Source organism: Giraffa tippelskirchi, chromosome 4, assembly GCF_054371585.1.
Source record: "Giraffa tippelskirchi isolate mGirTip1 chromosome 4, T2T-mGirTip1v1.2.pri, whole genome shotgun sequence".
In the NCBI taxonomy this organism is placed as follows: domain Eukaryota; kingdom Metazoa; phylum Chordata; class Mammalia; order Artiodactyla; family Giraffidae; genus Giraffa; species Giraffa tippelskirchi.
Genome location: NC_137278.1, coordinates 86475807 through 86503656, shown reverse-complemented (window position 1 = coordinate 86503656; position 27850 = coordinate 86475807). Strand labels below are relative to the sequence as shown.

The following is a 27850-nucleotide window of genomic DNA, read 5'->3' as shown; positions in this document are numbered from 1 at the left end:
TTGACTAGTAGTTTCCACTTAACCCACATTTCTTCACCATACACAGTTAAGGCTTTATTGAGCTGACTGCCTAATAACTGAGTCTATGGCAAAATATAATATTATTTCTGAAGAGTTCCATGACTCATAAAAGGTTGGCCTTTTGTTCTCTAGTTTGTCATTTTCATATTTGCTTCGTTTACGTGGCATAATCCATGACTTATTAGTGAAGGTCACTAATAGTTTTCATTTTGCAGACATGAATTAAAACCATTAATCATGTCAAAGTCAATCTAAACATTTCTTTGCTATAATTTTTTCATGATTTTCTGTATGTCATTTTTTTTTTTTTAGGGCACATGGAGAATGGTAGAACCATTTTGATAGAGATCTCTTAGTTTTCTGTGCTCATCTTGCAAGTTTTACTTCAGCATACTGAAGTACTTAATGATGTTTATCAGAACCAATCTTGCTGTGACATTATAATGTCGTAATACTGAGTGTTAGACTATGTAATTTTCATTGAGTGATTTCTAGTAGAAATAATGGACAGTGAAGTCTTTCTAAAAATAAATGTGTTTTCTTTAACATGGTATCTTTTATTCCCTAGGTTACTTTTTAATTGGTCCATGTCTCTTCCCTGCAATATGGTTTTGAAGAAAGCTGTGGACAGTCTGCTTTGCTCGATGTGTCACATACACCCAAGTTACTTTTCTTTGCTCATGGGCTGGATGGGCATTACCCCTCCCCCAGTGCAGTGTCACCATGGACTGTCCATGACAGATGATAGCAAAAAGCAAGATCTCAGTTCATCTTTAACAGACGACTCAAAAAACGCACAAGCACCTCTTGCCCTAACTGAATCACATTTGGCAACCCTTGCTTCCTCTTCTCAATCTCCAGAAGCTATCAAACAATTATTGGACTCGGGTTTGCCTTCTCTTCTTGTGAGGAGTCTGGCTAGTTTTTGTTTTAACCACATTGCTTACTCTGAAAGCGTTGCTCAATCAGTAGACACGTCCCAGGACAAACTGAGACGGCACCACGTTCCACAACAGTGTAGTAAGATGCCTATCACAGCAGACCTGGTTGCTCCTATTCTTAGGTTTTTGACAGAAGTTGGCAATAGCCATATTATGAAAGACTGGCTTGGTGGGTCTGAAGTCAATCCACTGTGGACAGCACTTCTGTTTTTATTGTGTCACTCTGGATCTGCCTCTGGAGGACACAACCTAAGTGCACAACAGACGAGTGCAAGATCAGCTTCTCTTTCCTCAGCTGCTACAACAGGATTGACTACTCAGCAGAGGACAGCAATTGAGAATGCGACTGTTGCATTCTTTTTGCAGTGCATTTCATGTCACCCTAATAATCAAAAGCTGATGGCCCAGGTAAGAGTAGAAAAACTGACTTACGTTCCAGGTGTCTTATTATTTTAATGTGCTGTCACATAAGACTCTTGAAATTAGTTCAGAAATTGGCATGTATTAAGGCCAGGTGATGATGAAGTTTCTGGTTAGGTGCATTTAAGGATTTGAACTTAAACCATAATTAAAATTAAGTACTGATATCTCCTCCCTCCTCTCTTCACTTTTTACATAAGTCAGTTATTCTTTTTGATGAATGATGGACAAATTCTTCAAGATTCTAGCTAAACATCACACATTCTTCTTTTTAAAAATCTACTCCCAATATGATGCTTCAGCTCTTGGAACAAGATTGACCACTTAAAGGTGGCCATTGAAGGCCTCATCTGCATCAAGGCATTACATTTTGTAGTAACTGGATTGTTGAAAGCTGTTGATTTGCTTCTAATGAAGCAGATATTAGAGTAGGTTTCAGACAGAAGACTCTTGACAAATCACATACAAAGTATGAAAGATTATTGTATTGAGTCTGGGAGCCAAAAATCTTGAAAGCTGGAATTATCTCTAAAATAATTCTAGTTCCTTTTTGCCAGATTTTGCTTGTTTCCAGCTGTTGTGATCTTCAACAAAATTTAAACTATAAAATGGAAATAGTAATACCTGCCTCTCAAAAGATTTTTTTTTTTGAGAGGATTATAATGTATATGAGCATGCTATGCTATATATACTAGCATAGAGCTTATTTGAGACATGGTTCAGTTCAGTTCAGTTGCTCAGTCGTGTTCAACCCTTTGAAACATGGTAGACACCAATAAATAGGAATGAGCATTTACTCCCTTATTTGATAGTGCTTATTCGGGTTAAACTATTAATATCTAAAAGGATGAGCTATTATAATTTAAAAAAATTACTGAATAACTTAGCTTTTAGAAGAGGAAAATACTTTATTGCCTCAGCTATATTATTGGTAAACTATCTACTTAATGTGCCTAATTTGAAATAAATGCTTAAATTACCAATTTTAACGAAGTCCTTAAATATGAGTATTTGAAAATTTGGTTTCTGCCTGTGGGTACAGTGAAACTTTCTGTGCCATTGTCTTCTGTCCTGGTTATTCTCTCTTAGTTTCTTGTTAGGGCTTTATTTTATATTTTTAATACTTTTTTTTTCAGAATTTTTATTGTATAGTAAACACATTCACATATTGATTGAAATTAAAATTAAGTTGGTTTTGCCAGGTATTTTGTGAAAACCCTGTACTAGTAACTTCTCTCATCCACAGAAATTTCTGATTCACTTTCAACTTCATGTCTACTTCTTATTCATTTATTTTAAGATGGAATAACAAATTCTTTAATTGCTAATTTGATGAAACATACTTATTAATCCACATTTTAAATTTCCTCTTTATTTTTTAAAGTAAAAAGCTGTAAGTACCACATTTAACTTTTTAAATCTCTCACTTTGCCAGGTTCTCTGTGAACTGTTTCAGACATCTCCTCAAAGAGGGAACCTTCCAACATCAGGCAATATTTCAGGGTTTGTACGTAGATTATTTTTGCAGTTGATGCTGGAGGATGAGAAAGTGACAATGTTTCTTCAGTCTCCCTGTCCAGTGAGTATTTAACAATTAAATTAAATCTTAATGATAAACTGTGTGTAAAGGTATTTTATGTTTTCATATCAGAGCTTACAGTTATCTCTGTTCTAATTTCTAATACAGCAGAATGAAACTATCATAGCCTTTATACTTAATGATAGGACTTAGAAATCTCAGCTAACCCTCTGTTTGGAATAACCTAGTTGTAAATTGCCATGAGTAGTATAATTTGATTTGGGAGGAAAATTGACAGATTGTTGGTACAACAGTGCTAATGCAAAATTTGACCAACAAATCACATGACAGACATGCCACATTTGAAGAAATGCAGAAAATAAACTCGTATATTTTTGTATGCATTATTGAATTTTTATTCTTTTATGCTTTTGAAATTGTTATATAATATATATTTCAAAAAATCTGTTCTTTATTTCTTGATTTCCAGCTGTACAAGGGGAGAATTAATGCTACTAGCCATGTCATCCAGCATCCAATGTATGGAGCAGGCCACAAATTCCGAACACTTCATTTGCCAGTCTCAACAACATTATCAGAAGTTCTGGACAGAGTGTCAGGCAAGTCAGACTTAAATAGTTATTTTTCTTTAACTTTGTTATATGTATATAGGAATTTTATCATTTTTATAATTTTATTATTTTCACTCAGGTACTATTTGATGACATGAAATGGTCAAGATGGTTTCACATTTCAAAACATGATGCAGTGTACAAAATGTATAATTTCCAGCACCTGTAATTCTTTTGTTGTTATGTGTGTTATGTTTAGTAGTGGCAGAACTGGCAGTTGGAAATGTCAATTAGCTGTGGAAAGTTATTGATGGAATTTTCTTGAGATAAACCATAAGTCTATATTATAGTAGATGAATTACACAGTATATTAGGTTGAATGATAGCATTCTAAGTAATAAACATTTACTAAATCTAGGGGAGAAATGAATGATCAGTAGGTAGGATCGGCTGGTGACTTTATTGTTTATAACAGTGAGGAAGACAGAACTTGTCACCTAGATTTGTTGCCTGTATTTCAAGAGCTCTCAGTTGATGCCTTCAAATAGGATATAAGTTTCTGAAGTATAAGCATTTTGGGGGTAGAATGCTGGTTGACTGTGGTGAGTTTCACTTTTTTTTGCCTCTCTGAAATCCTAGTCAGTGATAAATTCATTGAATATCTGCTGTGTGTAAGCACAGTAATTTCTTCTAGGGTTGTGAAAGTGAGCAGGACACATACTCTGCCTCTTAGAGTATTTATGATATTTTGTATATTGTCAGAATAAAAAACAAACTGAAAATTTAAATGTTTGCAATTTAAATATAAGTCAGTGTGTTTCTAAGTCTTTGAGCAACACTGTTAACTGAAAGAAGTTAGGAGTTCCCCAAAAAACTGGCTTTATCTATTTATTAGTTGGAAATATTAATCCCAGTTTGAAATAAAAGACTGAGTTGAAGAGATGTGGGAGTTGTTACCATACATATTTGGGCTTCCCTGGTAGCTCAGCTGGTAAAGAATTCACCTGCAATGCAGGAGACCCTGGTTCAATTCTTTAGTCGGGAAGATACCCTGGAGAAGGGAGAGGTTACCCACTCCAGTATTCCTGGGCTTCCCTGGTGGCTCAGACGGTAAAGAATCTGCTTGCAGTGCAAGAGATCTGTGTTCGATCCCTGGTTTGGGAAGATCCCCTAGAGGAGGGTATAGCAACCCTCTCCAGTATTCTGGCCTGGAAAATCCCCATGGACAGAGAAGCCTGACAGGCTGCAGTCTGTGGGGTCACAAAGAGTCAGACATGACTGAGCGACTAAGCACACCAAACATACTTAAATAGACGGTAAGTTAAACCGCAAGAATGAATATGATCACTTTGAGAAAATAAAGTTGAAAAGATTTTTTATCGGTTTTAGACACTGCATCTAACACGAATGTGTGCCTGATATTATAATACTTTCCTGCATTTTACATATTACACAGTAAAGTGTTGGAATATATTATAAATGTCTAACATTGTTTTCTTATTTGAAAACCTCCACCTTACCTGTTATAGCTAAACTTTGTGAAAATTTGATTTTACACACTTTTTTCTACATTTCAGTTTTCTGAAATTGTGCCTTTTACATGATAAAGAAAAAATTTTTAATTAATTGAAGGAAGGAAGTGAAGAAGAGTACTGAAATTCAGTTTTTGAGATGTCAACATTTAACTTGATAATCAAAATGTATAGACATAGTACAAAATAACTGGAAGTTTAACATTTTTACTTATCTGTACTATAAATGAATACTGTTTTCTAAAATGTCTTGTTCTGTCATTTAGCATATTGTACAAAATAGCTCCCTTTATTATCTAAAAATTAAAAATAAAACTGATGGCTGTAGAAGAACAGTGTCCTACTAAAAAGTCCAACAGAGTTATCCTTAGCAAATATCAGAAACTTCTAAGTGCCTATTTTAACCTCTGGTTAGCAGTACTTTGGTCTTTAAACTGTATTTGTGTTCTTTAGTCACATCTCATGATATATTAACATGTGCATATGTATTTTACTAATATTCTTGAAAACCAAGAATCCAAAATGATTTAAATGGTCCCTTTACCTGCTTCTATTGCTTTTAACTATATTGCTTTCAAATAACAATTGTGTTTGTTGTTTTTTTTTAAATTTCTATCATTGTTTTAAGCAACTTGACTATTACTATCATCAGATAATATGCCTTGTGGTTTTCTTCATGTTCCTTATGATTTGAGTTTTTTGACTTAAATCTGTGTGTTTATGAATTTTTTCAGATTTGGAAATGTTTTGCCTATTAGTTTCTCAAATATATTTGTTTCCCCATAACTCTGCTCTTTTAGTGATTCTAATTACACATTTGTTAGGCCTCTTGAAGTTATTTTACAGCTCACTGAAGCTCTATTCTTTTTTCCCCCATTTCCTTCTTGTACTTTTTGAGTTTCTTAGTGGTTAAATAAGATCATTGTATGGTGATCATTTATTTCATGATTTACAATAGCATGCCATATTCAAAAGCATGAAAGAAAATATTAATTCAGAGTAATGACTATCTGTGAAAGTCCTTGGTATTCATTCTTAAAGTACTTGCAAAATATGTCATTTTATCTAAGATTCCTAGCCAAATAAAAACAATAAAACCAGCAACCTCTGATCCTTAAACTTGTTTGGTTATACTCACATTTGTAGCAGGAGAAGTATAATGTAATGAATATTAGGATTAATCCTGAACTTGAGTTTCATATTGCCCTTTATAGATTGTGTCAATAACCTTGCTAAGACTGTTTCCTTGTTTTGAAAATAATATTCTTCCTTGATATGCATGTTGTGAGGACTGAAATATATAGATCTAGGTGATAAGCAGATTGATCTATGCCTAAAATAAAGCAGAAGTTCTTGATAATAGTTTTTAAAACTGCCTCTAGAGGTAGTACTATTGTAATACAAAATATTTTCTAGAGGTTGGAGTTTAGGTATCCTGGCCTAAGGAGAATGATGAATCCCTTTCATTGATAAAATCAATGAGAATTGAATGTGTCGCACTTTTCTTCATAACGTTTTTTTCTAGACCACTTACATTGCCTTTGTGTTAGTTACAATATAATCTTATGTAAAGTCCCCTAAGATATTTATTATTTCCCTTCTTAATGATTTTTGAGAATCAATGTATTTTACACAAAAATTTCTTACAGATACACCAAGTATCACTGCTAAACTAATTAGTGAACAAAAAGATGACAAAGAAAAGAAAAACCATGAGGAAAAAGAAAAAGTTAAGGCAGAAAATGGATTTCAGGATAATTACAGTGTTGTTGTTGCTTCAGGTATGATTTTTTTCACATATAATCTTGACTTTGTTGGTTTCTATAAAGTGTAACAATTTATATTTATAGGAACTTCATGTAATAAACAGTATTAATGTAAAAGCTGGTATAATGATGTCTTAATATTAAATACACAATTATTGTACCAGAAACCAATTACTTTTGGCATTGGAATTATTAAACTTATTTTGTGCTTGCCATATTTCATCAGATTTTGAACATGTGTAAATAGTTTAGATGCTGCATTTCGACTTGACAGTGTACAGAGAATTATACTCTTTAAAAGTTCACTAAGTCTTAAGGAATTTTTCTGTAACTGTTTTTTTTTTTTAATACAAATTGAAAAAGTATTCACTAGTTTTCATTTATGATATTGTGCTCATTCCGTAAAATTAGAAAATAAAAATCTTCAAAAGAAAATTGGTTGAAAACTGAATTTTTACTATATTAGATGCAGGAAGAGGAAAAATTGGTCAAGATAAGGGATAATCTTGGAGAATGTTTTTCTTAACAAAATTCTTAGTTCAGAAAAGAAAGGTCAACCGAGATTACATTTCTTCTTAAATAGAAGACCTGTATATTGGTTTAATCTGTTCTTTCTCAGAGAAAAATTAAGAACACAAGCTTTTCTGTATATATTTGCACGAAATTACTTTCCAGTAAATGGATGCTCATCTACACGTATCTCAGAGAATACAGGAGTTAATTTATACTTTCTTGAAAAATAGTTACACATGCATCCAGTTATTCATTGCGGTTGTTTAGTTGCTAAATCATGTCCAGTTATTCATGAAGTATAATAAATGACAAATAGAATCAAATACAAATAGAGTCAAATGACAAATAGAATCAAGAGGTTAGATACTGCATGAAAAGAAATATTTCTGTCTTTTGGTGTTAGGAACATGGTGCTTTAGTAATATATTGTAGAAATACACTTTTACTTCATTAGTGTTTTGGCTATATACATTTTTTGCTTGTTTGTTTGTTTTAGGGCTGAAATCCCAATCTAAACGTGCTGTGTCATCTACGCCACCTCGCCCACCATCCAGGAGAGGGAGGACAGTGCCTGATAAAATAGGAAGTGCTTCCTCAGGAGCAGACGCTGCCAACAAAATAATTACTGTCCCTGTGTTTCACCTGTTCCATAAACTCTTAGCTGGTAATGTTCACAATGATAAAGCATATGAGAAATTTTAGTAATCTTACAAATGAATAAATCACATGTGTCATAACCAAAATCATGTTTAATTAGATGCTGTTGATGAGATATATAATTTGGTGAGACTTTATCCATACAGGTCTCTCCAAGAGAAGTGAGAATAAAAAGAAAGAAACCTGTTTAATACCCTTTTTATTTATTTATTTTTTTATAAATTTATTTATTTTAGTTGGGGGCTAATTACTTTACAATATTGTAATAGTTTTTGCCATACATTGACATGAATCAGCCATGGGTTTACATGTGTTCCCCTTCCTGGACCCCCCACCCACCTCCCTCCCCATCCCATCCCTCTGGGTCATCCCATTGCCCCGGCCCTGAGCCCTTGTCTCATGCATCGAACATGGAATGGTGTTCTGTTTCACATATGATAATATACATATTTCAATGCTCTTCTCCCAGAACGTCCCACCCTCACCTTCTCCCTCAGAGTCCATAAAATTGTTCTATGCATCTGTGTCTCTTATTCTGTCTCGCATATAGGGTTATCGTTACCATCTTTCAAATTCCATATATATGCATTAGTATACTGTATTGTTGTTTTTCTTTCTGGCTTACTTCACTCTGTATAATGGGCTCCAGTTTCATCCATCTCAGTAGAACCGATTCAAATGTATTTTTTTAATGGCTGAGTAATATTCCATTGTGTATATGTACCACAGCTTCCTTATCCACTCGTCTGCTGATGGACATCTAGGTTGCTTCCATGTCCTGGCTATTGTAAACAGTGCTGCGATGAACATTGGGGTACACGCGTCTCTTTCAATTCTGGTTTCCTCGGTGTGTATGCCCAGCAGTGGGATTGCTGGGTCATATGGCAGTTCTATTCCCAGTTTTTTAAGGAATCTCCACACCTTAATACCCTTTTTAAACATTATAATGTTGCAGTTTTGCACTAACTTCTTAAATTTTGTTCTGAATGTGCTGTAAAATGATCAGTAAAATTAATGTTTTAGTTCATTCATAACAAGTTATATAGGACGTAACATGAAGTTAATTTTAAAGAACTAGTTCTAGCAGTGAAATTCTTAGATGTAGTCCTGATGGTTAAACTTTCTCTCTTCCTGAATCATACTCTTTGACCAGTATACTTTCCTTTTGTCGAGGTAATAGCCATTTTATCTGCATGTGTGTGCTGTATCATTATAATCAAACTGCCAACTAACTTTGGATTTTACTTTTTAGCTTTAGACATTGTTGATTTGTAGCAGAGGTCAGTAAAGTATGCCAGGTAGACTGGATATTTCTTTTTACAAAAATATTTTCGTAGGAATACAGCTATACCCATTTTATATACAAGGCAGCAAAAGAGACAGAGATGTAAAGAACACACTTTAGGACTGTGTGGGAGAAGGGGAGGGTGGGATGATTTGAAAGAGTAGCATTGAAACACGTATATTACCATATTGTAAAATAGATGACCAGTGTAAGTTTGATGCATGAAGCAGGGCACTCAAAGCTGGTGCTCTGGGACAACCCAGAGGGATGGGGTGGGAGGGAGGTTGGGGGGGTTCAGGTTAGGGGGACTCATGTGCACCCGTGGGCGATTCATGTTGATGTATGGCAAAAACCACCACAGTATTGTAAAGAAATTATCCTCCAGTTGAAATAAATAAATTAATTTTAAAAAACCTTTACATAGGAATACAGCTGTGCCCATTCATTTATGTATTGTCCATAGTTGTTTTCATGCTACAGTAGAGGTAGTAGTTGCAGCAGAGACCATATGACCTCGTAGCTTAAAATATTTATTATCTAGCTTTTTTGGAAAAGATTTGCCAACTCCAGATTTATGGAAATTTTTTTTCTCCATAGTGCCATTGCTCAGAAGATCTTAGTGGGATTTGGTTAGTAACTAAGTAACACTTTGTATCAGTTCAGTTCAGTCGCCTAGTGGTGTCTGACTCTTTGCGACCCCATGGACTGCAGCATTCCAGACCTCCCGGGCCATCACTTTGTATAGACATTATTGTTTACACTTGTCAGAAACAGATTTGAGTTTTGTAAACTTTCTGTTGGCTGTTTTTATATTGTTTTGAAATTGGTGTCAGAATCAAACTCTTAACCTGTAATTTAGTAAAAGCATTAAGTGATTGAATAAATTGAATCAAGTAAATCTCCCTCTTGGATTCCAGTTTTAACTTAGTTATGTCATTTTTAGGCCAGCCATTGCCACCTGAAATGACGCTTGCTCAACTTTTAACTCTGCTATATGACCGAAAACTTCCTCAAGGTTACCGTTCAATAGATCTGACTGTTAAATTGGGATCCAGAGTTATCACAGACCCAAGTCTGTCAAAAACAGATTCTTTTAAAAGACTGCACCCTGAAAAAGGTACGTGTACGATACTTCTTTTAAGTTACAGTCTGTAATCTGAGCAGGCAGGTATTTCTGTAGCTGATTACTTAATTTACATTTTATTATGTCAACTTGAGATTTTTTTTCTTTATGACTGAGTTATTTCTGAATATAGAAAGTTGTCATTATTTCTGTTGGAAATTAATGTTAATTCCTTGTGTAGCATCACTTTCTTTTTATTGGCCCATATGCTGTAATTTTTTTCTCCCTTTGGCTACACCATTCAGTTTGTTGAGTCTTAGTTCCCCAACCAAGGATTGAACTTGGGCCCTCAACAGTGAAAGCATGGAGTGCTAACCACTGGACTGCCAAGGACTTCCTAATTTTTAAAAAATATTATTTCTGAATGAGCCATGTTAATTGTTCATAATTTTATAATCAAAGTGTGGGCCCCATTTAGAATTTCCAATTTACTGATAATTTATATTGAGTGATATTTTGTGCTCATAAATATTTCTTCTCTCAAAAGTGGGATCATACAGTTTCTTACCTTTTATTTTTATATATTCAATGAAATATTTCTAAATGTGCATTTTTACTTCCTGTTTTTATATGGATATAACAATTTATCTGTTTCACAGTTGTTGAAGCATTCTGACTGTAGTATTTCACTACTATAAATGCTATTTAAGCAATGATTTTTATAGTGTGGATATGGTATCTTATTTATCTTCAATTTTTCCCTTGATTAAAGTTCAGTATTTAATTATTAGCTCTTTGTGCTCTTTAATAAATTTTAATACATTTCCTTTGCCCAAATTTTCAGCAGGATAATTTGTCTCTTTTAATGTTCATAGGATCTGGTTGTATGTGAACATAAGCTTTTGGTTTTCCTCTGTGAGTGATTCAGATTTAACCAATATGGTATAATTTTCAGTTTTCAGTAAGAAAATTTTTTGTCACTCTTCAGTTTTTCCTAATTGAGTACTTTTAGAGCATAACATGCACATACATTAGTATTTTCTGAAGTCTCTGATGTTTTACTTATTTGCCCTAAAGAATAATACTTGTCAGACTTCAACGTGCTTGCAAATCACCTATAGAACATTATAAAATTGCAGATTCCTATTCAGTAGGTCCAGAGTATGACCTGAGAGTCTACATTTCAAAAGCTCTCAATATGATGCTGATCCTGACTGGACCATGTAGTGAAACAACTATAGGGAGCAACATCAGAAGTTATTTAAGTATTTTTGTAGCTTCTAGCTTTAAAATAACTAAATCTGAGTAACAGGATAATTATGCTCTTTTGTTGAATAGAGAGATGACAATAGCATCTGCTTTGTAAATGAAAAAGTATTATAAAAATAGATCCTCTCTTTTAGCTGTTATTTGCGATTATTCTTCTAGATCATGGAGATTTACTTGGTAGTTGTCCCGATGATGAGGCTCTCACTCCAAGTGATGAATGTATGGATGGGATATTGGATGAATCTTTACTTGAAACCTGTCCCATTCAGTCACCATTACAAGTTTTTGCAGGAATGGGTGGACTGGCTCTTATTGCAGAAAGATTACCCATGCTATATCCAGAAGTAATTCAACAGGTAAGATAAGATTCCCAATTAATTATATCATTCCATGGCCAAGACCTGTTTTTTTGTTTATGTTTAACTTAACCTTTGGAAGTATCCTTTCCCTTAAAGTCTTTGAGTATTGTATAAATCTTTCAAAGCTCAGCCTATATGGAGCTTTCTAAGAATTCAGTTCAGTTGCTCAGTTGTGTCCAACTCTTTGCGATGCCATGGACTGCAGCACACTAGCCATCCCTGTCCATCACCAACTCCCGGAGTCTACCCAAACTCATATGCGTTCAATCAGTGATGCCATCCAACCATCTCTTCCTCTGTCGTCCCCTTCTCCTCCTGCCCTCAATCTTTCCCAGCATCAGGGTCTTTTCAAATGAATCAGCTCTTCACATCAGGTGGCCAAAGTATTGGAATTTCAGCTTCAACATCAGTCCTTCCAGTGAATATTCAGGACTGATTTCCTTTAGGATGGACTGTTTGCCTGTTACTAACGAAATGTTGTAAACCAAGCACATTTGCCAAGGTCATCACACTATAGCATTTTTATTTCTGTGCTTCTTAAGATGTGATATTAATTATAGATACTACTAGAAAATACGGGAGTGAAATAGTAGTGTATACTTCTACCCAAATACACTATGTCTTTTTGCTTCACTTTTATTTCTTTTTAAGTGCCATTTCTATTTAAGTCATTTTTAAAACATTAACTTCTTCCCCTGTCTGTTAATGTTACTGTCATTGATGTGTGTACTTTAAATGTCCTTTTATTAAATGAAGTAAGTGTGTGATGCATGGAGAGCTGTAAATATGAAGTTCTTTATTTTTGTTGATTGAGTTAGGGAAATTATTCTCTGTAATTTTATTTACTTTGTGTGTGTGTGTGTATGTATAAGTTTATGTATGTATTAGTTTCCTAGGGCTGCTGTAACAAAGTACCACAAACTGGGTGGCTTAAAACAACAGAAATTTAATTTTCTTACAGGTCAGAAAGCTATAAGTCTGAAATCAAGGTGTCACCAGAGCCATGCTCACAGTGAAGTCTCTAGGGGAGAATCCTTCCTTACTCTTCTTAGTTTCTGATTATTGCTGATAGTTAAGGGCATTCATTGCCCTCTAACTACATCACTCCAGTTTCTGCCTGCAGTTTTACATGGCTGTCTTCCTTATCTGTATTTCCCGCTCCTTATAAAAACACCGTTCATTGGATTTGAGGTCCACCCTAAGCCAGGATGACCTCATCTCTTAATTGATTACATCTGCAAAGACCCTGTTTTCAAATAAGTTCGTATTCACAGGTGCTGGGAGTTAAGACTTGAGCATATCTTTGGGAGGATACAGTTCAACCCACAATAATACCTACCTAGATAAATGGTTATTACTTAACTTCTATTCAAAGAACTTATGGTATTTTTATTTTTAGATGATATAACCAGGATATAAGATGACTGTCACAGAAAAATATGAGTAAAATTTTACTGCTTTCTAAAAATTGTAATGATGTAGCTAAAAGTTTGAAATGTTGGAATGTTGGAAAAAAACTCCAACATTCTCAAGACTATTGTTGCTCAGTGAAAATGACTTTCCTAGTTCAGTATTCAGTATGGTTCATTATAGTGATTGGAGACCAAGAGCTGCTATAATAAATACCTAGATGAGTGAAAGTGACTTTAGAATTGAATATTTATCAGAGTATGGAAGAATTTTGAGGAGCATGATGTAAAGAGGTCTAAGTTGCCTTGAACAGACTATTAGTAGAAATATGGATGGTAAAGCCTTGTCTAGTGAGAGCCCAGAAGAGAGTAAGGATCATGATAGAGAGAAACCTATGTATCATAGAGAATACCTAAGTTAGGTTAAGCAGATTGTTGTTAGAAATATGGATGTTGAAAGTACTAGTGGTGTAGTTTAGTAGGGAATGCTGCTACTGCTGCTGCTAAGTCGCTTCAGTCGTGTCCGACTCTGTGCGACCCCATAGATGGCAGCCCACCAGGCTCCACCATCCCTGGGATTCTCCAGGCAAGAATACTGGAGTGGGCTGCCATTTCCTTCTCCAGTGCATGAAAGGGAAAAGTGAAAGTGAAGTCGCTCAGTCATGTCCGACTCTTAGCGACCCCATGGACTACAGCCTACCAGGCTCCTCCATCCATGGGATTTTCCAGGCAAGAGTACTGGAGTGGGGTGGGAATGAGGAAAATGTTATTGGAAACTGGAGGAAAGGAGATTCTCTGTCTTTTAGTGATAGAAATCTTAGCGTATTTGTGTCCTGTATGTGGAAGGCAGGACTTGGAAGTGATGGATATTCAGCTGAATTTCCAACCTAAGTGTGAAATTACCTGTTTTCTTCTTGGTACTTACTAATAGTAAAATGTGAGAGGAAAGAGATAAATTGAGGGAAGATGTTAAAATTAGAGATTTGCTATCAGAAAAGTAGGCTCTGGCGAGAAAGCCAAGGATGTGGCTTTCAGTGTTTGCTGGTGCCTCAGAAAAATCAAGATGCTAGTGTAGTCAGTCACATACAGGGTTGTTTGAAGAGATAGTATGGATCCCCTCAGTCATCTAACCCTGAGCCAGGAATGAAGAAAGTTGTGTGACAGTGCTAGCATAGTCAAAGAGGGAGATGTGATGATGAAAGCAGAGGTTCAAATGAAGCAGCTGAAAGCCAAGGAATATAAATGGTCTCTAGTAGCTGGAAAACACAAGGAACTGACACTCCCCGAGAGCCTCCAGAAAGAGCATTTGATACTTAGGATCCAAAGCTTTGATTCCAACTCCATAAGACTCTTAGATTTCTGACCTCTAAATCTTTCAGATAATAAATTTGTGTTGTTTTAAGTCAGTAAGTTTGTGGTGATGTGTTACAGCAAAACATATAGGAAATGAATACAGATTTTGGTGTGTACTCTTTTTAGGATTTTTTTTCTGGTTTTGGCATCAGGGTAATACTGTCTTATAGAATGGGTTGGAAATGTCTAGTGCTTCTTATTAAGAACTGTTAGATGGGTTTTTCAACAGATTAAACACTTAAAGATTACAAAATTAGTAGTAGAGAAGATATGTCAAAAGAAATAATCCAGACTGAAGCATAGAATGTGTAAGGAATGAAAAGACCATGACAGCTATATGGACATGTAGCTAGAAGTGAACAATTCTGATGTCTGTTTATGGTCACAGAAAAAGAGTGAATTGAAACAAGGATAGAAACAATACTGAAAGGAAGAAAATTTTCCAAAACTGATAAAAAACCTCAATCCAAAATTCAAGAAGCTCTCTAAACCCCAAGTAGGATATTCGTGCCTAAGAACATTATGATAAACTACGTAAAAACAAGAGAAAAGCTGAAAACCAGCCAAAAAGCAGTAAACCCATTTCTTTCAAAACAGTAACAATAATTCTGACAACTAACCTTTCATCAGACACCTTGGGAGCCAGGGAATTACTTCCTTGAAAGGAAAAAAAAAAAAATCTGCTATTCTAGAATTTTATACCCAATGAAGAAGATTTTGAACATTTTCCTCAACCACCACTACTCTTTCCATAAAAGGTAAATTGGTAATATAAAATAGAATATGAGCCACCTGGGAAGCCCAGTCACATATATATGTATACATGTTTTTCCTAGATTTGTTTGCTTATAGAGCATGGAGTCAGACTGCCTTAGGCAGTTTGTATATACCTGTGTCCCATATCTGCTTTGTAAAATATCATTTCCACTAAAAGAAATCAGTGCCCCTTGGAAAAATTCTAGGATTCAGCCAGAGAATGTACAAGATGAGCCTAGATACAGAAGTCTGCTTTAAGAGAGTTCCACTGACCAAGCCTCATTCTACTTGGTCATGAGATAAAATGATAGTAGCAAATTATTACTTGAAGAGTAACTTTAGAATTAATTAATAATTAAATTAATAAATGAATGAATAAATAGATGAAGAGAAGGAAATGTTTTTGTGTACAGTTCACTGCCAACCAATAAATGTAGAATTAATGAAAGAATTAGAAAACACCATTTGGCAGCTACATAGTAATTATTATTTCTCAAAAACTTGATAAAAATACTAACTCTGATGATCAAAGTTGAGTGGGAAACAAGGATATAGTCTCAAAGACTCTGTCTACAGAAACTTAACTAATCACAAAGGAGAAAATAGTAACTTTTAGAGTAGAAATACTTGGCTCACACCACGATACTCATGGAATCATATAACTCATTTTAAAAAACATGTCCTTTTATTGGTTTAAAAAGATTTTTTTATTTCAAATTTGAGTTTAGTTGATTAACAGTGTTTTGTAGTTTTAGATGTACACCAAAGTGATTCAGCTATACATTCTTTATTGATTTTTATATTCTTATTTTAAAGAGATCATTTGAATTCAAGTCTTTACTTTGAACCTGATGTTGAAACATACAAATAGCCAAACAAAATTGTTTTACTTTAGGTGAGTGCTCCGGTTGTAACATCTACCACTCAGGAAAAACCAAAGGATAGTGATCAGTTTGAATGGGTGACTATTGAACAATCAGGGGAATTAGTTTATGAAGCGCCAGAAACCATTGCGGCTGAACCTCCGCCTATCAAGTCAGCAGTACAGACTATGTCTCCCATACCTGCCCATTCTTTGGCTGCTTTTGGATTATTTCTTCGGCTTCCGGGTTATGCTGAAGTGCTACTGAAAGAGAGAAAACACGCCCAGTGCCTTCTTCGCTTGGTTTTGGGAGTGACAGATGATGGAGAAGGAAGTAAGTGTTGAGTGTTACTAATGAAATTTAATGTAGATGGGTTGTGTGAAATGTGCTTACAAAACTGCTGGTCATCTTTGGAGACATTTAAAGATGAAGCAGATATTTAGATCCTGCCATCAAGTAGCTAATGTGCTACAGTAATAGCAATGAGGAATGTCTATACACATATATACTTAACAAGTTATAAAAGCCTTGAGAGAAGTACAGTATTATGGAGACTTACAAGTGTGAGATTGTTTTCTTATGAATAAAACAGCATTATAGTTTTTAGTGGGCCCTTGAAGGAAATTATCAGTTGTAGACTGAGAATGGTTGTTTCAGAAAGAAGGACTGCTTTGAGCGGTGTTTATATGCTTATATTATATGAGAGGGCAGATGAAATTTACATAAAGCAGCACAGAGAACTCATTTAAAAAGCTGTTATTGATAACAGATCATGGAAAAGCTTCTTAAGACCTTCAGATTTTACTCTGAATAATGATTAAGATTTATTAAAATATGTTAAGTGATGTAGTGATGTGATGAGAATCTTTTTAAAGAATTTTTCTGTGAATCTGGTAACAATATTTAGATGAAAGGGAACAGAATGAAGAAAATATAATAATAATGTATTTTATAATATAATGATAGTAGAGAATAATAACAGAAAGCTATGATGGTTATTTTCATTGGGCTGACAGTTTTTTTAATAGAAAGAAACAAAGAAAAATCATAGGGTAGTAGCCTGGCAAGTGTATTTTTATTTGGTTTACCTCTAGTTCTTCAGGGAATGACCATTACATTTGAGAATCAGAATTTTTTTTCATGTTATTTTAAAATCACGTGGTTTTGATTAGAGGTGATGTCTTTCACATGCTGTGTATGCAGTGTTAAACTCTGTACCACAAAGTACATATAATCCAATAAAATTATATGAATTTATTCATGAATCCTTTAACTTGAAAGCTACCGAGTATTGTGTATGTACTTTTTGGTGTGTGTTTTCATATTGATGGAATTCTTAAGAAACGTTGATATAATTTTAAATGTGTTCATAACTGTTGTTAAATTACAGTGTCTATATACTAAATACATCCTGGTTTATTTTCAGATATAAACTATGTATACTTATTTTAATAGATCAGAAATTTCTAATTGCTTGAGCTGATTTTTTAAGTAGCTAGAGTGTAAGAACCATGGTAATTTAGGACTCTTACTATGAGACAGTAGGTATAACCCTAAACTGAAAAGGAAAAGAATTGTCTTTAGGCCATTTCAAACTGTTTCTAGTGAATAAACAGTAATGTGTATTAAAAAGCATTATTTTATATATCTTTTTGCAGTGGTTGTCTCATCTGCCGTTCATGTAGAAGTGTTTTTTTGTTTGTTTTGTTTTACATTTAACACTCTGTAGCTAGAACATAGTAGAAAACTTTATTGCAAACAAAACAAAATTGTTTTACTCTTGCATTCATGGTTGAAACTACTTCCAGGGCAAGACTTTCATACTCTTGTAAGGAAGTTTTAATGCTGCTTTTTTAGTTGTTAGTTTAAATTTTTAGATTATAATAATTTTGACATAGTCTGTAACAAGTATCATATGAGTATATTTCAACTTTCTTTTGGAGTTTATATATTTGATGTCTTTTTAGACACTTTATTATTAAATACTAAGTATTTAATTTCATTTATGGTACTATTTTGTGGCTTTTTAATAAATATAATGATAAAATTTTATATTGTCATTATAAATTTGTGAGCTTATGTGTTGTTTCTTTTTGTGTTTTAAAATATTTTTTAATTTTGAGTTCTCTTCTTTTAATCTAGGTCATATCTTGCAATCTCCATCAGCCAATGTGCTCCCAACCCTTCCTTTCCATGTCCTTCGTAGCTTGTTTAGCACTACGCCTTTGACAACTGATGATGGAGTGCTTCTTCGGAGGATGGCTTTGGAAATTGGGGCACTCCACCTCATTCTTGTTTGTCTCTCTGCTCTGAGCCACCATGCTCCACGAGTTCCAAACTCTAGCCTCAATCAAACAGAGGTAGTTTCAGTTTTAATTCTTTAGATCATGAAAAATTGTTAAGATTCATGGAGTACAGGCATAGTGTTTTCTGAAGTAATTAGTATTTCAGAGGCTGGGGGGGGCGCAGTTTGTTTGTTTTGGTTTGGTTTTTTGCCCCTAAAACAAACAAACAAAAAGGTTATTTAAAAGAGGATAGAATGAATTGTTCTCTTCTTTCTTAGGCTCTTTCAGAAAGCCTTAAGTTAATCCATCTACTTAAACAAAAAAGATGTTATAGCTTAATAAGCTTTTCCATTTACCAATTTATACTGTGATCTTTTTCCTTTTTGAAGGTTCTAGTCAATACAGTAAGGTTCTAGTCAGTATAGTAAGACAAGAAAAATAAGAAAGAAAGAAAGAAAAAATAACTCTGATTGTTTTGAGATGATTTGATTGTATTTATAGAAATTCCAAAAATAAATAATGGCATAAGTGAGTTTAATGAGGATATAATTTCCAGTTTCAATATATAAAAATAAGTCATTTCTGTATACCAGCAACAAATATAAAATGAGCTTTTTAAAGATGTCCTTTAGAATAGCATCAAAAATGGGAAATATCTAGAAATAAATATGAAAAATATATGTAAGACCTCTCATCATAGAATATATAAAACTTTGTAAACAGATACTTATTAATTAGACTTTAATAAACTGAAGTCTGTCCAAGTTTACCTCTCATGAAGTAGAAAATACATTTCATTAGTATTTCTTCCCAAATTGATTCTTCTTCTTTTTTTTTGCTCAGTTTGCAGCATGTGGGATCTTAGTTCCCTGACTAGAGATAGGACCCATCGCCCCTGCATTGGGAGTGTGGAGTCTTAACCATTGGACCAGGGAAGTCCCACCAAATTGATTCTTAAGTTTGATGAAACTCCAGGTTTATTTTGGAGGAAATTGACAAGCTGATTGTAAAATTCACTGAGAAGCTCAAAGGGTCAAGGATAGCCAGAACATTTTCAAATAAGAACAATATAACATATATAGGGTTTTCTGATATTATGACAAAGGTGACTCTGGAACAAAATGGTGATAGGGTCAGTTAAATATTCATATGGAACAAAAATGAATCTTTCGACCCTACTGTGCTCTAAATGCAAACGTTAATTCTAACTGGATAGTGAATCTAAATGTATATAGTATGTACAACATATAACAATACCATTTTACCAAAAAAAGTAAGAGATACCTTTATGATCGATCAATTCCGCTATTTAAGAGAGTAAAAGGACAAGCCACAGAATGGGAGGCTATATTTGCATGTATCTGATAAAGGACTTATATCCAGAATATTTAAAGAGCTTCCAGAACTTCCAAAAGGAACTCAATCCAAGTTTCTGTAACAACCTAGAGGACTGGGATGGGGAGGGAGGTGGGAGAGAGGTTTAAGAGGGAGGGGACACATGTATACCTATAGCTGATCATATTGATGTATTGTGTCAGCTATACAATATTGTAAAGCAATTATCCTTCAATTAAAAATAATTAAATTAATTATAAAAATATTTCCCAAAGGAAAAAGCTGATAATGAGATAGAAAAATACAAGATGAAAAGCTTGAATGGGTACTTCACCAGAAGAGGCTATCTAAATATTCAATAAATGTGAAAGGGTGATCTATTGCTTTAGTTACCAAAGAAGTACAAGGGAAAACCTTTAATACACGGAGTACACATCAATCGCAATGTGTAAGATTTCAAAACTATTCCACCATACTTGTAATAATGTAAAGAGAACAGAATTTAATAAAATAAGTAATGTAAAAAACAGTAGAGTGGGCAAATAAGCTGTAGTCTATTATATAATAGAATACTAGAAAGCAATGAAAGTAAACAGCTATAGCCAACTACGTATAATGGAACTGATGAGTTTTATAATCGCAGCTAACAAGCTAGATATAAAGGAATAATGCATCATGATTCCACTTACGTAATGTTAAAATAAATATAAGTTATAGTGATTAGAGTTTCATGTTTATGTGGTAAAGTTATAAAGAAAAGAAAGGAAGTCATGAGTATAAGACTCGGGATTATAATTCGTTTTGTAGAGGAATGAGGATGTGAGGGAACAGGGCACTTTCTTGCATGCAGTGGCTTAATTCTTGACTTGCATCGTTAAGTTGATTTCAATTCATTAAGCTTTACATACTTGTTTTGTGTTCTTTCTGTAAATATGTTATACTTTACATTTAGAAATTTTTTTTTAAATAAATAGCTGTTTTTATTGATAACTCTAATTATTCTAGTGGTAAATGTATGATAATGAAATTTTCATGATTTGTTTAACAGTTTATTTTATAAAATGTGAAAGATGGAATCATTCAGTCATAGATTGACCCAACTCTCCAGATCAATTTATGAAAGTATCATTTGTCCATAATATTCTTTCGTAAAATGTTCCTATTAAAATATTTGCAAAGTACCCTTGAAATTAATACTTAGATGCAAATATTTTAATGAAAATTCTTTAAAGGAGGCTTCTTATTACAGAATTAATTTTATAGTCAACAGTAGTCATAGTAAGAATTGACTTTTACTGAGTTTGAGGTTATATTAATAAACCAGTGGTTCTCAGTTTTTTGTTTTTGTTTTTTCTTTCTCTGCAACATTCACGTTTTTAATATGTCCTCTATCCCCAAAAGAAATTTTTCTGCACATCATATTCTGAACAAAAAAGAAATTGAGAAGTACTCCTTCTAGAAATAGAAGCAGACTTTCTTGCTATGATTGAAAACATATGATACCATTACAGAGTAATCCTAGAAGATCTGGCTCATCTCTCTCTATTCCTTTCTCTGCTTTCTCTGTTTAATTTTGAGTCGTTGACTCTTTAGGCCCTTAGATGCTTTACTCAATCTATTCCTGATAGATTATTTTAAATGCTGATAAAAATTTCTTATATTTATTCTTAAATATAAGCATTTGCTCCCCATTTTTCTCTTTCCCTAACCTTGATAACTACCACTTTGCATTCTGCTCTAAGTACTCTGGATATTTCATAAAAATGGAATCATACAATATGTTACCTTTGTAACATTGTGTGTCTGCTTTGAATTAGCATATTGTTTTTGAGATTTATCCACGTAGCATGAATCAGTACTTAGTTATTTGTTATGGCTGAATAATATTCCATTGTATATATATGCCACAGTTTGCTTATCCATATAACTGTTGATGGGCTTTTGGGTTGACTTTTTGACTGTTGTGAATGGTCTTGCTATGAACATTAGTGTAATATATTTGAGTTATCAGTGGTTTTTTTCCCTTTGGATATATACCAAGGAGTGGAATTGCTGGGTCTTGTAATTCTTTGCTTAGTTTTTTAAAGAATTGGCCAAACTATTTTCCATAGCAGCTAAACTATTTAAATTTCTACTGGTAATTTGAGGATAAATAAAAGCAAACAGTAATAATTTTTTTCTTTTTGTTATAAGCCACAGGTTTCAAGCTCTCATAACCCTACATCAACAGAAGAACAGCAGCTCTATTGGGCCAAAGGGACTGGCTTTGGAACAGGCTCTACAGCTTCTGGATGGGATGTGGAGCAAGCCTTAACCAAACAGAGGCTGGAAGAGGAACATGTTACCTGTCTCCTGCAGGTATATTTGTAAAGTTGATATTGTCAGTGATAATAGTTCATCTTTTTTTGTGTGTCTGTGTTGATTTTTAAGTTTTATTGGCCTTATCCTCAGCTACTTTTTATAAAGTTCATTTTTAAAATGAAAAAACTTTCTCCCTTCCCTCAGTACATTTAGGATACTAGATAAAGATTGCTCTTCGGTGCTTGCAACTCTAAATTCTTCCCTCTTAGCCTCTTCACTGAGAGGAAAGTGACAAAGGTGAAGTTGTCCAGTAACAGGAATGTACCATATCTAGTTTCTTCTTGTCAACTTCTCATCTAAACTACTATATCTGGACTCTCTCTTTTTAAAAAAAATCTGTTTACACCTTTGTTTCTCATATTGCATTGCGTTTTCTAGAATTGGGCAAGGTGAACTAGTTTATAAAGTTTTTAATGCAGAAATGAGAAGAGTAGGTTCTTAAAGATTAGCTTTTGTTCCTGCATCAACTAAGTATTGACTAAAATTAGGGTTTTGTTTTTTATTTTTCCGAGCATTAGTTAAGTCTTTGAGCATTATTTTTGCAGTTCTAGAATAAGCTTATTCTCATATAGACTTCTAAGATTCCATCACCCTCAACTATAAAGTAAACCTACTCAGTAAAATAAATAATCTCAAAGTTGCAACTAAGCTTTTAAGTTCATGTTCTGAGGTGGATTGCTTCTATATGTCTGGTCATAGCACTGTACCTCATCATGAGAAACATATCCTCTTTTGAAAATGTAAAGGAAAAAAGTCTCATTTTTAAAACCTGTAGTATGAAGCATTGATTGAGTTGAAAATATATACTCTTCATATTCAGATTGAACATCTAACATAAAATATGGGATTTTAAATTTGTGAAGCTAAAAACTCAGTTTTAAATCCAAGGATTTTTATTTTTAGGTTCTTGCAAGTTATATAAATCCTGCAAGTGGTGCTATAAATGGAGAAGCTCAGTCATCTCACGAGAGTCGAGGACAGAACAGTAACGCCCTTCCTACTGTACTTCTAGAGCTTCTCAGTCAGTCCTGCCTCATCCCTGCCATGTCATCTTATCTACGAAATGATTCAGGTAAATAACATTGTAACTAGTCCTTTACAATATCTTAGTGGATGAGTACTTTTGTTTACTTATTTAATCATTATCACTTTAAATAATAAGGCTCATTTTTTTCTTTTAATAACCTATAACTGAAAATGATAGGGTAAAGGCTAGCAGCTTCATGACAATACTGTGATCCAAACAGTTAATTGAATTTCTGTGTGTTTTTAACATTTTTCTTAAACATTAGAAGTGCAGACAAGTAGTTTTTTGAAGAAAGGCAGATAGATAAACTATACAAGTCTGTAGATACTTGACAATGAGTATTAGTTTTTACAAATTCAGTTATGAAAGTACCTTAGGTAGATACTTTGCAGTATTCAACTGATTATCAACTGAAATTGCTTTTTTATTTCCTTGGTTGTGGAATGATCTTCCAGGAAATGTATCCTTCTCTTAAGTAGTATAGAAAGTTGATATTTTATTTAGACTCGCAGTGACATACAGGTATTGCCAAGAAAAATAAGCAGTTGGCATCTCCTCATTTTAACCAAGATGTTTATTTATTCACTTTTTAAAACTATGTGCTCTTCTTGTATTTGCTTTTATTCATATTCTTACTCATGAAAATAGACACACATTCAGTTAGATCATTAAGGAAGGTTAGGTAAGGAGAGCAATGGGAATGAATCTTGAAGTAGTCTGTTTTGATGCTTGGTAGCAGTTTAAATGCAATTAGATGGATGGAAAATGTGTTTGAGAAGGGATTACTGCTGCTATTCTTCACCTTCAAAAAATTATTCTACTTCCAAACACACTATTTCTGGGACTTCCCTGGCAGTCCAGTGGTTAAACCCTGCACATCTCAATGCAAGGAGTGTGGGTTTGATCCCTGGTAGGGGAACTAAGATCCCACAAACTTCCTGGTGCAGCAAAAATTAAAACAAAAAACACACCATTTCTCAGCCTACCTCAAACTTCTTATAAAAATATTGCTGTTACATTAAATTGGTTTTTTTAGATTGAGCTGTTTGATACATTAGGTTTGTCTCTTTTGAAAAAATAGATATCAAATGTACAATATATTTTTTGATAAGGTAAAACATTTAGAGCTGTGAACACTTAAGTACTTCAGATCGGTGCCAAAATTTAATAGTAAATCATTTAGGAAAACTGAACAGAGGAGGATAAGGTTTCTCTTTATCTCCTTCCACATTGTTAAAATATTAATCCTTCACTTTCAAAGTGTGTGACCTCTCAGAAGTTTTTCATTTTGTCTTGTTCTGAAATTCAGTCTTTGTGTAACACTGGGCTTTTTATCTTTATGGTTTAGAGTCAAAAGGGAGATCTGGGATTACCTTTATTGTTTAAAATAATCTATTCAAGTAGGTGCACTTTCTGGTAAGAGTGTATTTTAATAAATATGCTGTGATTCTGGTAAATATATGGAATTATAGCGAATTATATACTCTGTCTTGGAACTACTTTAGAAATTTAATGTTTGACTATCCTTTGTGATTATTTTCCCAGAGTAAAGAAATTTCTTTGTCCAAAGTTTAGATATATGCTTGAATCTGGTACTGTGTCGAGTGAATAATTTTAATTGATAGATTTATACTTGAATGTGGCTGCAAAAATAATTTTGAAATTAGATTTTAAGATAAATAAATATAAAATAATGAACTAAGTTAAGTATGTCATCAGATAATTGTCAGTTCAGTTCAGGTACTCAGTCATGTCCAACTCTTTGCGACCCCATGAACCGCAGCACTCCAGGCCTCCCTGTCCATCACCAACTGCCGGAAACCACCCAAACCCATGTCTGTTGAGTTGGTGATGCCATCCAACCATCTCATCCTCTGTCATCCCCTTCTCCTCCTGCCCTCAATCTTTCCCAGCATCAGGGTCTTTTCAAATGAGTCAGTTCTTCGCATCAGATGGCCAAAATATTGGAGTTTCAGCTTCAGCATCAGTCCTTCCAATGAATATTCAGGACTGATTTTCCTTAAGATGGACTGGTTGGATCTCCTTGCAGTCCAAGGGACTCTCAAGAGTCTTCTCCAACACCATAGTTCAAAAGCATCAATTCTTCTGTGCTCAGCTTTCTTTATAGTCCAGCTCTCACATCCATCCAACCACAGCCTTGACTAGATGGACCTTTGTTGGCAAAGTAATGTCTCTGCTTTTCAATATGCTGTCTAGGTTAGTCATAACTTTTCTTTCAAGGAGCGAGAGTCTTTTAATTTCATAGCTGCAGTCACCATCTGCAGTGATTTTGGAGCCCCGAAAAATAAAGTCAGCCACTGTTTCCACTGTTTCCCCATCTATTTGCCATGAAGTGATTGGACTGGATGCCATGATCTTACTTTTCTAAATGTTGAGTTTTAAGCCAACTTTTTCACTCTCCACTTTCACTTTCATCAAGAGGCTCTTTAGTTCTTATTCGCTTTCTGCCATAAGGGTGGTGTCATCTGCATATCTGAGGTTATTGGTAATTCACCCTGCAATCTTGATTCCAGCTTGTGCTTCATCCAGCCTGGTATTTCTCATGATGTACTCTGCGTATAAGTTCAGTAAGCAGGGTGACAGTATGCAGCCTTGATGTACTCGTTTCTCGATTTGGAACCAGTCTGTTGTTCCGCGTCCAGTTCTAACTGTTGCTTCTTGAGCTGCCTACAGATTTCTCAGGAGGCAGGTGAGATGTTCTGGTATTCCCATCTCTATAAAAATTTTCCGCATTTTATTGTGATCTACACAATCAAAGACTTTGGTGTAGTCACTAAAGCAGAAGTAGATGTTTTTCTGGAACTCTCTTGCTTCTTTGATGATCCAGTGGATGTTGGCAATTTGATCTCTGGTTCCTCTGCCTTTTCTAAATCCAGCTTGAACATCTGGAAGTTCTTGGTTCCTGTATTGTTGAAGCCTGGCTTGGAGAATTTTGAGCATTACTTTGCTAGCCTGTGAGATGAGTGCAGTTGTTTGGTATTTTGAACATTCTGATCCGTAGTTTTGACAAGCAAGGTATATTATTTAAGTATGCCCCTTTATAATATTCTAAATATAGATTATTTATTTCAGGAAAATGTAGCTTTACTGCTTATGTAAATTACCAATTTTGGATAAAATATTAATTTTTAAAATGACATTTTAAAATCTGAACAAATAAACTTCTTGGAACTTAGTAAAATTTTTGTTGTATAAAATTAGTCTAAAGTCCACTTTCCAATTTTGTCATTAGTCTGTAGAATATTATTTTTGACCTTTGGGGATTTGGGATAAGGAAGAGCATCCAGTATAGGATCTTTTATTTCATTCAATTGTCATATCTTTGTTCTCATTTAATCTGGTAACTTTACCAACTTTTCTTTGTCTTTCGTGATATTGATGACATTTTATAGACTATTTTATAGCGTATCCAGCAAGTTGTTTTTTAAGTGTGAGAACTAATAATTTTGTGTAAGGCATTGTATTCAAGAAATGGCTCACTTATGTTGCTAGCATATAGTATACAAAACACAAGCCTAATGTAATAGGCCCTTTCAAGAGCCACACTGAGCTATAGACCCTCCACCAAAACCAAAATCTTTCTGCTTTATTCTGTGAATGTTCGATGTATTCTTAACAGCCTTACCAGTTCACTCTGGCAGGCGACACGCCACTTTTCAAATGATCTCAGATGTTTACTTTCTCATCAAAACATAGCACTTGATGTTCCCTCTTAGCCTTTGAGATGTTGCTTTGACCACTTAATTGCTTTTTAGGAGCCTTCACCCCTGCCCCCCTCCCCCACTGCCCCCCAAAGAAACAAAAGGGTGCATAAAACACAGAAAGTGAATGAGGGAGAGGCTAACAATGCTCAGTAACAACAATGTGCTGGTCAACTATATGTAACAGACTTTGTAACTTTTTAAGTAGAATTTGTGCAGATTTTACCTGCAAAGAACTTAATTCAAAAAGCTGAATCTATAAAATAGTTGTTAGAAAAGTTATAAAAAAGCATGGATGTGAGACTGGACGGTGAAGAAAGCTGAGCGCCGAAGAATTGATGCTTTTGAACTGTGGTGTTGGAGAAGACTCTTGAGAGTCCCTTGGACTACAAGCAGATCCAACCAGTCCATCCTAAAGGAGATCAGTCCTGGGTGTTCACTGGAAGTACTGATGTTGAAGCTGAAACTCCAATACTTTGGCCACGTCATGCGAAGAGTTGACTCATCGGAAAAGACCCTAATGCTGGGAAGGATTGAGGGCAGGAGGAGAAGGGGACGACAGAGGATGAGATGGCTGGATGGCATCACCAACTCGATGGACATGGGTTTGGGTGGACTTAGGGAGTTAGTGATGGACAGGGAGGCCTGGCGTGCTGCGATTCATGGGGTCGCAAAGAGTCAGACACGACTGAGCGACTGAACTGAACTGAAATTTGAAGCCACAGCTTTAAAGTAGGTTACTGAAACAAAAAGTGATTTATATGTTTGTATTTGGCTCTTTTATCTCTAGTATCATTTTTTAAAGGAATGATAAAAGCTTCC

General features: G+C 34.4%; 1 protein-coding gene across 19 annotated transcripts in view; it reads left to right on the top strand.

Annotated features, from left to right (window-relative positions):
• The window catches only part of BIRC6 (baculoviral IAP repeat containing 6), a 212332-nt gene that overhangs the window by 132788 nt on the left and 51694 nt on the right, over positions 1–27850 (top strand). For all 19 annotated transcript variants that reach the window (XM_081590295.1, XM_081590294.1, XM_081590292.1 and 16 more), the window contains 11 exons: positions 590–1370; positions 2818–2961; positions 3392–3521; positions 6655–6786; positions 7781–7948; positions 10170–10343; positions 11718–11914; positions 16331–16631; positions 18441–18658; positions 22112–22276; positions 23183–23351. In XM_081590295.1, coding sequence (XP_081446421.1) covers positions 590–1370; positions 2818–2961; positions 3392–3521; positions 6655–6786; positions 7781–7948; positions 10170–10343; positions 11718–11914; positions 16331–16631; positions 18441–18658; positions 22112–22276; positions 23183–23351 — 2579 coding nt within the window. The remainder of the gene's footprint in view (positions 1–589; positions 1371–2817; positions 2962–3391; positions 3522–6654; positions 6787–7780; positions 7949–10169; positions 10344–11717; positions 11915–16330; positions 16632–18440; positions 18659–22111; positions 22277–23182; positions 23352–27850) is intronic.